The sequence below is a fragment of the Ctenocephalides felis genome, unplaced genomic scaffold (genome assembly GCF_003426905.1).
Source record: "Ctenocephalides felis isolate EL2017-DRISC unplaced genomic scaffold, ASM342690v1 CF-g0.4_SCAFFOLD_03572, whole genome shotgun sequence".
NCBI classification, from domain to species: domain Eukaryota; kingdom Metazoa; phylum Arthropoda; class Insecta; order Siphonaptera; family Pulicidae; genus Ctenocephalides; species Ctenocephalides felis.
In genome coordinates, this window is record NW_020539726.1 from 18,938,398 (window position 1) to 18,953,587 (window position 15,190).

Here is a 15,190-nt window from a genome sequence, read left to right on the forward strand (position 1 = left end):
TTGTTTCAAGATGTTGTTCACAATAATGAGGATTCGTCTTAGTGTCAACTGCAATTTGCATTAATTTTGTACCTTAGGTGATTGATTCCACTAACTATCCTCTAAGTCTGAGCGCCAACCTTTTTGTTCTTAAGACCTCTCCTTTACTACCATTATCGTAAACGATACCAGGGATCGATGACACACACAGTCCGAGCCAATTTTGAATTTCTATAGTTAACACTGATTGGATGCCATGCGGTTTCGACTCTATCTTTGTATAGATGGGCTCTTTGATTAAAATGCTAATGTATTCATACACATACACTCAGGAAATATACGGATTAGTCTAATACCTTAGACCGAAAACAGGATCATTGGCTTATAAACTCTGTTGGGGAAAACTAAATTCTGAAAACAAAGTGGTGGTTTTACTTGTATGGTAAACAGACGACCCCGAAGTCGTGGAAAGTCTTTATGCATATTTTATAGAGTGCAAATGGCGACAAGAAAGTCATCTTTGCTAGAAATGGACATATGTGCTGACAAATGGTGCGAAGTCATGTTTTATGGGAGAATATTCGAGCTGGGAAATATTTGCATTTGAAATATTAGGACAGGAATTGTTGTCTTCACATTTGCACTGTAACTAATTCAATTTTTAACTTTCCGTAGGATAAGTTATAGTAATCCCAAAAAATCAAAAATGAAATTTTTTATATATCTTTACGTTTCAGATGTTTCTGAACATTTTGGCAGACCTTCAAAAAATGAATGTATGTGCGTGTGTGTGGTCTGATACAAATTTTCGTCGACGATTTTGATAACACGGTTTATTCGATTTCAATGAATCAAAAAAACAATCGATTCCTCTTGATTAGGAGACGTGATGATTTGTTTTTGGCAAAGGCGGGTCCAGCCGTTTCGAAAATCTTAACACAATTTTTAAGAGAATGGAGTGTCCGATTTTAATAATTTAAAAGACATTTTACTTGTATTGACAAGACGAAGAACTGATTAATTTTTTGGAAAGGCAGATTTAGCGGTTTCGGAGATCTATTGGAAAAAGTAAAAAAAAAACCTGATCTTGGGCAACCTGGTATCAAGCAGTATTTATGTCAGTTTTTATGGGGAATTGTTGCAATATATATCACATAGCAATTTGAAATATCTAATAATAATATCATCTCAAAGATAATGGACTAGCGGCCTAGTTTGTAAGAAATTAATCAAAACATTTCAAAGATTACAAAAAACAGTTCTGTCTACTGTTAAAAATTACTCCTGCATATACAAATACTAAACATATTTTTATGTTTAATATAACTTGATGTATTTTTTTAAAAATAACGACTAAAATATAAACTACTTGGAGTAAAGTTCACAGTAAAGCTTCACTTTAAATCAAATTTTTGGTATGATATTTTTGGGTTTATTGTCTTTCTTCATCACTATATTTTGCACTAATAGTGTGCTTAAAGGATATTAAATGTATATATGCAAATCATTTATGTATATATATAATGTTTCAAAATGGCAATATATAAATTAAAATTAAAAATACATAATATTATTCGATTTTTTCATTTACAAAGCTTTCGTTATGGACGTTTTGCGTGCATCAGGTGCTGAATAAATAAATTCGTTTAAAAATAAATGCGTATAATGATCCGCATAAATCCAAATAATTCAAAATACATCAATCCGTTGGTGCTATATTGACATTCAAAAATATACAGAGCTAAACGAATATCTATATACAAGCCTATGGCGATTGATATGCTTCAAAAATCTAGTAATATTTCATATCAGTACGACAGGCATACATTTCATAAATCAAATAATTCATTAATCTGTAATAGCTCGGTATACAAAAGCCGTACATTCCGATTGTACGTACTATATGATCGTTAGGCTCTTTTTGGATTGGACATAAAAATCGTTGATTCGAATGTAATAGACTCTGAATTATAATATCTGTTGGTTATCGATGAATAAAAAGAGACCAGGATAATCGAACATATTGAAATATAACATATATCATATAATGTTTTTTAAGATTTTGTGTGTAATCTTAAACTAAAGTAAAATAATTTTTCTAATGCTGAGGTCTTGAAATAGCTAAACTAAATAACACTCCTTGCCGTGTTATACTTTCAATTAAAAATTTGAACAAAAATGCAGTTTTGTTACATGTAGTTCTTATAAAGAAAAATTAGCTGTATTAGGTGCATCAGCTAGTCAAATGTCCTATTGATCATCGTTTTCTAAGAGATTCAATTACTGTTCCCTAAATGTAATACACATGTGAAAGGTCACTTACTATTATAATGATGTATAGTTTTTGATTGCGTAAAAATTACACACAAACCTATACATACATTTATTTATATTATGTATAAAATTTATATTATTATTATTATAAAATTCTTCTGTAATGATCTATTAATTGATACTCCTCCTAAAAGGTTTTTCGGATTTTGATAATTCTTTTAAGAGTTTGTCAAAGGAAATTTTCAAGATTTAATGAACGATAAAACTATAGTAATATTGTAGAAATAAATGGCAAAAATTACAAAAAAAACACTTATCATTGTTTGACTTTAAAAACATTCCTGACTTTAAAAACATTTCTAACTTCTGATACCACTTGCCTTAATCTTTTTGTTAGTCCTAAAACGGCTTTACATTTTCCATTACCGACGCCTACATCATATATTACCTTATAATCAGTTCTATTCTTCGTGACTATTACCAACACAATTCGTAATTGAGATTTGATTTGAAATTCTTCCGCGTTTTCTCTTGTCATTACATATCATGAGTTGCATTTTAATTGATTGGTGATCGATCTTTTAAATAGTGTATTAATGCTCGCGGTATTTCTTTACAGGCCTTCCAGTGTTCATCATACCAGGACTCATGTGCTGAAATAAAGATAGAGGACTTCATGGACGAGGTGAGTTGATATTTTATCAAAATTAGAAATAAGATATTAGATTTATAACCATATATGCAGTTCTACGTTACCAGTTTGTAAAGATGTCGATGCCAAAATATGCTTCCTTATTTCCGGATCCTATGTTGTTTGTATGTTGTTTCTAAGAATATTAGCTTCAAATAAAAAAAATCATAATAACTTTAACCTTCATTAACTTTACGCATTTTACACAAAATACACAAGAACCCAGATGTCATTTTTTTTAAAATACGTTTGCAACTTGGCAGTTGAATTAGGACTGTCTAATTTTATTTTATATTAAATTATATCTAGTTTAATTTTTGGTAACCATGGTGGGGTTTCTAGATCATCTGTTTAAAGTATTAACAATTCAGATTTATGCAAAAAAGTCGTAGTAGCTAACAATAGGACAAGTCAGAGTCAAAGAGAAAAAAACTATGACATAGTAAAATCATGGGCCCAAATCTACGATAAAAACGACACTGATATAGCGTTATTATTTTTTTTTAAAATTTGTGCGTTTTCTAGATTATGTTTTATATCTGAATCGCCTAACTGTGAAAAAAATACATAAAATTTTGGCAGTTTTTTTACCTATTCATATGAAAAAAGTATCGTAACGTGGCGATGCCATAACAACGCTATGCTAGTTTGGAGTGTTGACACCGATATCTCAAAACGTCAATGTTAATGTTTTAAGTGTTTTCGATTTAAATAATTATTTATTTATTCTAGCAACCATATTTAATATATCATGTACAAATTAATAATTATTACTCGTTATTTCTTATATCTCAACTCTACATTTAATAATTATACCTCCGATTCTTTTTAATACTTTCTTTCTGGTCACTGTTTATTTATTTTGTCTTCATTATAATCATATTATAAATATTTACATATGGAAATCAGTAGATGTTCCTATACAAGTTCAAACTATTTCTTGTTATTAATATTAATTAAATAGAGACAGTGATTTAATACCATTTGACTCATTAAGTATTTAAAGACAGTAACCAAACAGCATTCGACACATGCACACATTAGTCACAAAGGATGATACATGTCCTATTACAATACATAGAAAAAACCATTCTTTCGAAACAGACAAATTTACATATTTCTATATGTGACTTTCTTTTCTGATTATTTTGTTGTCTTTTTATATTTTTGTGTTTGCTCTGCGTATACAGTACATTTGTTCGTGTTCATTCTAAATCTGGTGACAATTGGGAGTATGCAGTCTGGAATTTCGAATCGATAGTCAGATTTAGACTCATTTTTCAACGTATGATATTTTTTAGGGGAGTTTTGTTTTGATTTATATTTTATATTATTCATTTTTTACGTGGGTTGGATATCAGGATAAATTCAAGATATGCAATATGCGAAATTGTCCTAGTTACGAAACGTTATTTTAATAAACCAGTTAATAATTAATGATTTCTCTATTATCGCTATTGGTCAGTACTCAACAATTATGAATGAAACCTTGCATGATTTATTTATAAGTAATAACAATAAACGTAAGAATATAATTTATATTCGGTGAAGCCTCTCATTTCAATATATTTCTCATTATCTCAATGGATTTATTGCTGTCAATTCTTTCTGCACACATGAATGATTTTTTACGGTCGTAATGAGGTTTCACCTTGTTTTTAGACACACACTTCATTAAAAACTCATCGGCCTGCGAGATGACGACATTGGCGTGCGCGTATTTCAGTGGCAGGGAACGAGGAATTTTGTCGTCTTATTATCTCATTATGATTTTCATATCATATCATATTACAGGTTGTTTTATTGGCACTCGTATCATTATTTATTCATTCGCATTCTTGTAATTCTTAAAATGGTTGCTCATTATTGTTCACATATATTTATTCAAATTTAATACATTTTTATATTTTGTCAAGAAGTAGAAATCTCGATGTTTATAAATTTTGAACGAATATTGTTTTTTCTATAAAGGGGAAAGACAAAGTAGGACAAAATCGAGCTCTATATAACTGGATGTAATATTAGCCTTGGATGCTAGTTACTCCGTGTTCCCGAAGTAAAAATATTTAAAAAGATATTATGTAGTGTTAAGTGTAAAATATATATACTTGTTATATTTATTTATTTATTTATTCCTTTATATGATATCCAGAATTCCATATTTGAAAATTTATAGAACTCTGCCATGAAGCACTGTCCTGATTTTTTAGGCACGTTAACACACAAAGTCGTCGACCCGGTTGCTTTGGCGCCCGGGTCGATACGCCTGGAATGTTATATCTACAAAATGCAGACACAAAATGATTAGTACGTTACATTGATACATTACACTGATGATGTTATATAATTGCCTGTCGAAACGTCTCAATATATATATATATATATATATATATATATATATATATATATATATATATATATATATATGTGTGTTTGATTATAGTTAGTTTGCATAGAAATTAAGAAGGTTACTTAAAAAAACTAAAACACGCTAAGAGTTGTTTTTTATACAGGATGCATATATCAGTTATACTTTGTCGTGTATCTCATTTTTTATTTTGATTAAAAGGTTTATGCAAAATATATCAAAACTGATACCACCATTTGGGACCGTATCCTCCTAAAATAAGCCCATAACATTGAAACTCTACTTATTATTTATTGCCCATCCGTTATCCAAAGTGAGTTCGACCTACCGCTGGACTTTTCTGCACGTCCCTGATATAAACAATCGAGTTTTATTAGACCTGCCAACATAATAAAATGCCATATGGGATAATAATAATGAATCTCACGTTTTTCATTTCGATACGAGGAATGAAACAAACGCATTTTTTATTGACGACATCGCATCGCGGCCAAATCGTTCGCGAATCGACTTCCGAAGTCGCTGGCGGGCGTGTGTGCGAATTTTCAAGTTGTCGTAGGAAAAACTCGAGTTATAAATCGTGAAAAGATTAATGGTGTTATGCCGTAAAAGCTATTTTGTGTACCGCCGCCTCCTGTGACTTATGAGGACGGTTTATAAATGAATGTGCCAAGATAGCGAAAAATGAGGTTAACATAATGTTATTAATGCCGTAATTTGTACAAATGACTTTTTTAATTCAAACATAATATTTCGGATCCATGCACCGCGTGGTGTTGTGTTTTTCGAATGTAATTTACTTAACGATATGATGTAGTCATTTATCTTCATGTTCGGGAGGATATTTTATGTTTCTTCAAAATATAAATTTAAATTTAACATGCATTACTGTTTCTTTTGAAATTTACATCATATTATATTTATGATCACAATATTAAGAAGTAACGCAAATTTATCACTTTAAACCATATCACTTTCAAAACTCTATGCTTTTGGGTATAGTAAATTAAGTATTTCTAGAATGCACTTTATTGCTGTGGAAAATATTTAAAAATTTAGAATCCATTCGGTGCACCTTGATGGGGACTATTGTTTGTCAGTTTTGTGCGACGGAATCGTGCTGATTAGTTTCTGGTAGAGATCGGTTTTCTTGTAATAAAGTGTTAAAAAAATTTTTTTGACGATTTTTATTATTATTTTTTTGGCGGTAGATACCATAGTCTTATAGATCATACTAAAATTTTTTAGCCCTACGACCCCTCCTGTAACTTTAAAATTTCATCAAACTTTGAGAAAATGAGTAGTTTTTTTTGACGTTTGTTAAAATTAAAATTAGACGATTTACTTGGTTTTTTAATGGATTCTTGAGCAACATTGAAAATATTAGTTCAGGAGTTCCTCAGGGATCCATTCTTGGTCCACTATTATTTATTATTTTTATTAATGACATTTCTGATACTATTAACTGTCCACATTCATTATTTGCAGATGATCTGAAACTATATCTCAAAATAAATTCTATTGATGACTGCTTATTATTACAGTCTCAACTTGACCTTTTCCAATCTTGGTGTATCTATAACAAATTACATCTAAATATATCAAAGTGCAAGATTCTTAGTTTTACACATAAGCGCGTTCCAATACTTTTTGATTATAAAATTTCTAACACCAGCATTGATAGATGTAATAAAATTTCCGATTTAGGTGTTCTATTTGATTCTGGTTTGTTTTTCACAGATCATGTTACTGATATTTGTTATAGAGCACATCAATCTTTAGGTTTGATACTAAGAAATTGTAAACAATTTAAGTCTACCAATGCACTTCTTTGCATGTACTATTCTATTGTACGTTCAAAATTAGAATACGGTTCGATTATTTGGTATCCTCATCATATCAACAACTCTGATGCGATAGAGAAGGTTCAGCGAAAATTTCTGAAATACCTTTATTATAAAACATATAAAATTTACCCTGAACGTGGCTTTGACCACAACACTTTACTAAAAGAATTTGGTATTCCTTCCCTTGCCTCACGTCGATTTATCTGTACAATTATGTTCTTATTTAAGCTTTGCAATAATTCTATAGACTGTCCTCTTATTCTCAATCAACTATCCTTTAATGTTCCAAGGCTATCTTCGCGTTCACAATTATTTTTCAATTATCCTACCCCTAAATCTAATTCTCTCTTAAATTCGCCAATTTTACTAATGTCCTCTAACTTTAACTTAATTAATAATGAAATAGACATTCACAACACTTCACCTAATCAAATAATCTCCATCTGCACAAGTTAATCTTTTTATTTTCTTTCAAATATCTCATTATTTTCTGTTTATAAATATTATTGTTACATTCTGCATTATATGAAATTTTATCTTAGCATTTTATGTTACTAACTATATATTGTAATTTTGTATATATTTTAATTGTTATTCATTATGTCAAATAATTGTATTTTTGAGTCCTCTTGGAGAAATCTGTGGGCTATATATTTAAATAAATAAATAAATAAATAAATAAATAATAATAGAGTACTTGATCTTAATAAACATACTAAACCATTATCAATAAACAATATTGATTTTTGAAAATTTGCTTTTAGAAAATACTCCAAGTTACGTGTTCTTTCATTTTCAATTATGTGTAATAAATCCACTCGGGATACTTTTAATTACATATAACTTGCCTCAAGGCAAAATTCCAATACCAATTAGTTTTTATAATATTTTGTACAATCTTTAGCAGTTAAATGAATTAATATAATTAAACACCATTTTTCATTAGATTAGATTCCGATGCATGTAAATAAGAACATTAATAATACAATTTCTCAGCATAAAAATAGTCACAGAAGTTCTTAGAATTTGTAAGAGAGCTTTTATCATAGTATTTATAAAATATACGAGCAATAAATAGCATTTACTTTACTAAATCATCACTCTTATTACACAGTTATTTTCTAGCAATTTTAATGTACGTGAGTTTGCATTTAATTATATTATATTTCGATCTTAGAATTTTCAATCTTGCATCCATAGTAGTCTAGAAAATGCATTTTCTTAAATTAAAATTTGTCAGATGAATTTAAAAAAAGGCATGAAATTCTCTGAAATAATTCTGTAAGGCAAACAATTTTAGGTGATTTTTATTTAAATAGTTGATTTATTTCTATAATTTTTGAAATGATTGTTTTTAAAGTAAATTAAATTGAAATGGTTTTCTCTATTTTCCTGACTTATGAATAATAAATAAAACTATGTGATATAGAATTAAATATTTTAATGCAACTGGACGATGTTTGATGATATTTTTTATCTATATCCAATTTTGATCTAAATACAATTAATATCGAACGATAAAAATAAGGATTTTATTATTATAATGTATAAATTATATTTTTGTTCTTGAAAGTATCTACAAAAACTTCAAAAATGAGTTTCATGAAATATAAACAATTTTATTTTATAATAGACTGTCAAATGCTAGACTATCCATCTACCCATGTAGAAATTAATGTTAGGTGAATATTGGCACAATACACAATTCACATTTCAAGCCAATATTGGCTGGATTTATATCCAGCAATTGAACATTTTCTATATTGGTCCAATATTGTCATACCAATATTGGGAAGCTATGAAGTACTTCAAAAATATGTCTTAAAATATTATAACACAATATAATAATATGTCCAGGTGTTAAAACAGGTGACTACAGTTATTGAGTATTTAAAACTTGTGACAGTATTTGGAACAATATTTTACAATAGAAATTTAAAAAAAAACGATATCCAGCGGTTGTTGACCTCTACCTCTCAACTATTTTAATTTATGTATTATTATTAATATCTTTATTATACAGCATAGCTAGGTATTTACATCTGCGAGTACCTATTACATATATTATCGAGATAACATTTAGCTTTGCGTAGTGTCTGGCAGAAGTTAGAAGGCGTCTGGCAAACCGCAAGACTCCCTACTGTTCTCATCTAGACGGCTCCCATAGCCGCATATATAACACACTGCGCTAAGCCCGTTATGAATATAATTATCGAGGGTACGAAATGCACACCGTCACGTTGAAATTAGGACGAGAAATGGATTACCTACCCCAAGTTCCGTACTAGAAAATTTAGATGTTGTCCTATTCTCCAAATCCGAAAACTCTGTTTTTGAAAAAGTCTTATTTGTCACCTCCTACGTTTAATTACTTACTTAACAAGTCAAGCGAAGAATAATCAGCATCGCAGACTTCAAAACTAACCAGTGGTGCACGGCATTGTGCCATAAGACAAATTGCTGGAACTTTCCGTAAAACTTGACAGTATATGAAACAATAATCTTACAATAAAATTTAAAAAATCAATACTGGGTATCGGTTGTTGAACTCTACCTCTCGACTATTTTAATTTATGTGTTATTATTCATTTATGTTTCAAATATTTTGAAATAATTATTATAAATAGTGTAAATTTAATATAAGTGCTTATATTTGGGCGACGATCTTTGTCTCCTTATACTGATTGAAACATTATTATATTAATAAAGTAGATGTTTCCAACTGTAGCCACAAACAGCTGAATGTATATTATAGCTTTAATAATAATATCTAGTAAATAAAATAAGTAAAATGTTTTGGAATCATTCTAATTGGATGTTCTGTTCTCGCAAAAATAGAATTATCATTTTGCTCTGTACTTTCGAAAAAGCTAACTTGCCTTTCACTAGACATGGCGGGTAATATAAGAACTTTTTACTTCGTTTTATCTTCAAAAACGAAAACATAATGAACAAACATCGTTGGCACAAGAAATATACTTTTTGAATCACTCTAATCGGATGCGCTGTTCATCATTCTATGCACTTTTTGCACTCGGAAACCGCTAGATCTGCCATCACAAAAATGTAATCAAATATTCACTCAATCAATCCAAATCGAATGTTGTTTGAATCATTCTAATCGAATGTGCCGTTCTCTCAAAAACTAGTTATTTTTCCGTTTTTTTCTCTTTAACAAAAATGCCTAATAAAACATAATAAACAAATACCGTTGGTACCAGCAATATGATTTCTGAATCACTCTAATCGGTTGCACAGTTCTCTCATATTTTGCAGTTTTTGCATTGTATCTCCGAAACCGCTAGACCTGCCTTCACAAAAATGTAATTAGTTATTAACCCAATCAATACGAATCGAATGTTATTTGAATCATTCTAATCGGATGTGCCATTATCTCAAAAACTGTTGTTTTTGCGCTTTTTGCTCTGTATCTCTAGAACGGCTACATCTGTTTTTGTAAAAATCTAGTGAACAGGTATCATCGTCAATACGAATCGAATGTTGTTTCAATCATTCAAATTGGTGCTCCACGTATTGAAACATATACACACACTACATACACACATTCAATCATATTTTTTAAGAAATGCCAAAATATTCAGAAGGACTTGAAGCATAAAGATATATAAAAAATTTCATTCCGATGATTGACTTAAGTCAATAAATTAAGACAATAAATTTATTGTTTGTAGAATAGGATTTTAACCCTAATGATAATTCGCATTTTTGCAAAATGATATTTCTATTTTTGCGAGAACGGAGCATCCGATCAGAATGATTCAAGAACATTTTACTTATTGTATTTACTAGATATTATTACTAAAGCAATAACATACATTCAATTTTAATATATTAATATTTTAATCAATATAAGGAGAACAAAAATATGTTTAAAAAACTAAATATATTATACATTCATTTCAATTATAAAAATATGCACTTATAATGGAATTATAATAAAATTTCCTTTCGACATGATCACACATATCTTTAACACTTAATGATAATACATAAAATGAAGAAAATACTTATCTTTAAACATTTCATCACCTTATGTAAATTTTTATTTGAATTATTGCACTACTCACAAAAAAGAATTATTGATTAGTGCCATTAAAATGAATTATTAAATTGATTTTTTTTTCAAAACCATGAATTTAAATTTACAACATGATAAATATTACTGATATGCGAATAAATTAATTATTGTGATCTCATCATAAATTTGTATTTATTATTGTTAGTTGTTCGCAGAACCCTAACCAAAATTTTAAAACATTAGTTTTTCAGGAATACCGCAATATTTTACAGTAGAATCACTAAATTAATCATTTATGCCTGCATTTATGTATTATTATTTTTGAGAAAATGATTAAATTACGAGTTAAAAATTATAAATTTTGGCGAGACCAGATAATCACTAACAAATTTATCGTTTTTTAAAGCATATTAAATTATATAATACTACTATTTTTTCCATTTTCTACCAGAATATTCTTATAATAAACAATGATGTATCTTTTCAGGTACAATTTATATTCTCTATATTGTTCAAATGACATAAAAATACACGAGAGCAACATAAAAACTAATATATTCATTCATTCAATACTGAATAAATTTAATCAATTCAAACGCGTTTTTAAATTTATTTTGCATATAAATATAATACTTTGATTGAAACATTTAAATATTTCTTGTAGCTTTCTCGTACGAATTCAATTTTCAAAGTGCATATATTCTGACTGAAATATCATATTTGCGGAAATAGCGTACAGAAGTTCTTTTTCATAAACCAACGCCAGGAATATGTACATGTAAATTCTTAAAGTTTGTATTTTGATATATACCGCGCGGATGAGAATTTATTTTTGATTTTATGATTTGGAAATTCTTTGCTGAGGAATAGGGAATCTAGTCATATATATGTATAACTATTTGCAACATTTTATTTTATAACAGTAGCTTTATAAAAGTAGTAGCCATTCAGTCTATATAGCAATTAACTGATAATCAAACATGGAAAACTCGTTATGAAACATGTCAGAAAATTTCATTTGATACGGTTGAAATCAATTAACGATCAATATATATATATATATATATATATATATATATATATATATATATATATATCCGTGTGAGTCGATACTTTTATTTTTTTTATTCAATGTAATGCGTTTGATAAATCGTCCAATAAAAGTCGAAGAGTAGCCCATATCTACCATCTACACGAAAAGGATTACATCATTAAATAAATTCTGTCATGATCATTTATATTATTTTCTGATTACTATATTATATGTACTTAACATAAAAACTGTTATATGATATATGAACGCCACAAAATAACATTTTTGAAATTGTTTTTTAAAGCACGATTTAAGATTAATCGATAATAGAACTTTGGTATTTACTTCTATAATCCATCCGCATTCGTGATTTTGATCACTAAAATTTATTTCTTTTTTCCCTTCATTTTCAAATCGAACCTAAAACTAAAGTTTTACATAATAAAATTAATTAAAACTAGGTATAAATGGCATTTTGACTTAGGACAAGTAGCATGAACTTCCCGATCCAGAATAATCGACTTAACCCTTTCCACTCGCGAATTCCGAGATTTATATGAATTTTTCCGCCGGAGCGGCGGCATCCGAGTGGAAAGGCTTAATCAATAAGTTGAGATTCGATATAGCTTTCAAATTTGTTATGATAACATTCTGAATATTTTCGCGGCTCATTATTAAAGTCTTTAATCAATTTTTATAATTAGACCACTTTACTTAGGGCCTATATTGGGAAATTTGTCATACAAAAATTTATCCACTAAGAGTTACTCAGCATGATTAATATTTAATCAGGTTATCTAATCTAATCTATCTAATTAATAATTTTGTCAACTATAACAAAATTTTCAAAATCTCTGACAATGGTTAGAAGATTTTGTGTTTTTGTAGTCATTTTTTTTTATATTCCATACAGTTTTACTCGTTGTCAATGTCAGGGTTTCTATATAATTTTATTTTTATTTTATTTTATTTTATAACAAACAACTATAATAAAAAGTTGCAGATTTTTCTGATAAAGTTTCAATTGGTACTATTAGATGCGTACACTATGATGTTCCATTTTGATACTTTCGAATTTTTTTTTCAATTTGATTATTAACTTAATGAATTCTATTATTATAACAAATAGCTTTGGCTTGATGCACATATGCAATACAAAACACGACTACACGAACTACAAGACTAATTATTTACTAATTAATCTTATTTATATGAAGATTGTAATTAACAAAAACATATCAAAAAGTTGTTCATACATGTTCAATTTTGTAACACATTACATTTATTTTTCAAAATTAATTGAGAAAGAACATATTACATTTATTTTTCGAAGTAGCATGGTGCCTTGAGGCAAATTGCTTGAAGTTTCCGTACCGAACATTATTTTTTTTTAAAATGCCCTAACATTTTTTGAAAACTTTGAAAAAATTGAAGTTTATGAAACTTTTGAAATTTTTGAAAAAAAATCCTTTTTTGAAGAACTTACATGTTTTAGAGATTCGAATAAGGAGAAAAATAAAGAATACATAATAATAATAATAAATACATAAGAATAATCTAGGCGCGAATCGAACGGATGATTGGTGCTGAGCCCATATAAATGTAAACAAAATTTATATTTATTATTAAAATCTCTATAAAATACCTGATATTCATGAGCCTATGTCTAATAATCACTTTTGACCCCTAAATGGCATTTTTTTTACTCGATCTCCGAAACCGCTAGACCTGCCTTTCCAAAAATGTTATCATTTCTTCATTTTGTCAATACAAGTAAAATGTTTTTTGAATTATTAAAATCGGACGCGCCGATTTCTTAAAAACTAAGTTACCGTTTTTGGCACTTTTTGCCCCGTATCTTCGGAACGGATAGACTTACCTAGTCCAAAAACTAATCAGCACGTTTATTTATCAATATGAATCGAATGCTGTTTGAATCATTCAAATCGGTTGATCCACGTGATTACTATTAACTTACCCTACAGAAAGTTAATAAAGGGAGCTTAAAAAAATGATCATGTTTTATAATGATGCTACTCGGAGTAATAATAAATATATATCATAATAATAAAATATATATCATGTATTAGAGATTATAATATTAAACAGTTTAATGTTCCAAAACCATTGTCAAATTTATATTTCTATCAAATTTTCATTTAATTAGTTCATTTGTTGGCTCTCGCAGCCGAAGCAGTCTCGTGCGACACCAAGTTTGATTGCAGTTTGCTGCACTAATTTTAATAAATCTCACCATATAGTGCGGTGATTTCATGCAAATTATATAACTCCGAGTAATGCACAAAATTTCATTTAATTTCTGTTTCAAAACGTTTTTAGTTTTATGCGAATTTGGCTACAGATATTTCATGTGTGGTTGACTCGGCGTTTATTCATTTGTGGAAATGACATTTTAACACGATTCTGCGTGTGTGATAAAGGAAATGGTTTCATTTTTGAATGTAAAGTATTAATTTAAATAGTGATAATAGTTAAAAGCAAAACATGTGGTTTTTACATGAATAACATATGGGTTTTTTAATTAATTATTAAATGATTAAAAGCCAAATTGTGATATAGTTAAGAGTTAATGAAAACATGCAGGTATTTGTTGCCATAGATTTATAACAAATAAAACATTTGGGAGTTTTTTTATAGGTGTGGCTATTATTTTCTATAATAGCATGTTTATTATGAAGCTTGCGGTTCAATAATAATCAATTAAAAACTAGAAGCAAAATGATTTACTCTATATTTTACTATAAAACACTATATATTGTGACTAATGATCAATGTGCAACTAAAAGCTCCCGAGATATTGTTTATGATACACATTATCTAAATGTCTCAATTACCATTCAGTTTCGAATCATTTACTGAAAATTTAATACACATCTCTAGACTCTATTTTACTAAATGTCTATGATTATATATTTTGATAACCACGGAAGTTTTCAAA

At 28.6% G+C, this 15,190-nt stretch overlaps 1 protein-coding gene across 1 annotated transcript in view; it reads left to right on the forward strand.

Moving 5' to 3' along the window:
* Positions 1-15,190, forward strand: part of LOC113387814 — an 872,338-nt gene that overhangs the window by 264,360 nt on the left and 592,788 nt on the right. Inside the window, exon 3 of the mRNA XM_026625191.1 lies at positions 2,873-2,938. Within this exon, the coding sequence (XP_026480976.1) occupies positions 2,930-2,938 (9 nt within the window). The 5' untranslated portion in view covers positions 2,873-2,929. The remainder of the gene's footprint in view (positions 1-2,872; positions 2,939-15,190) is intronic.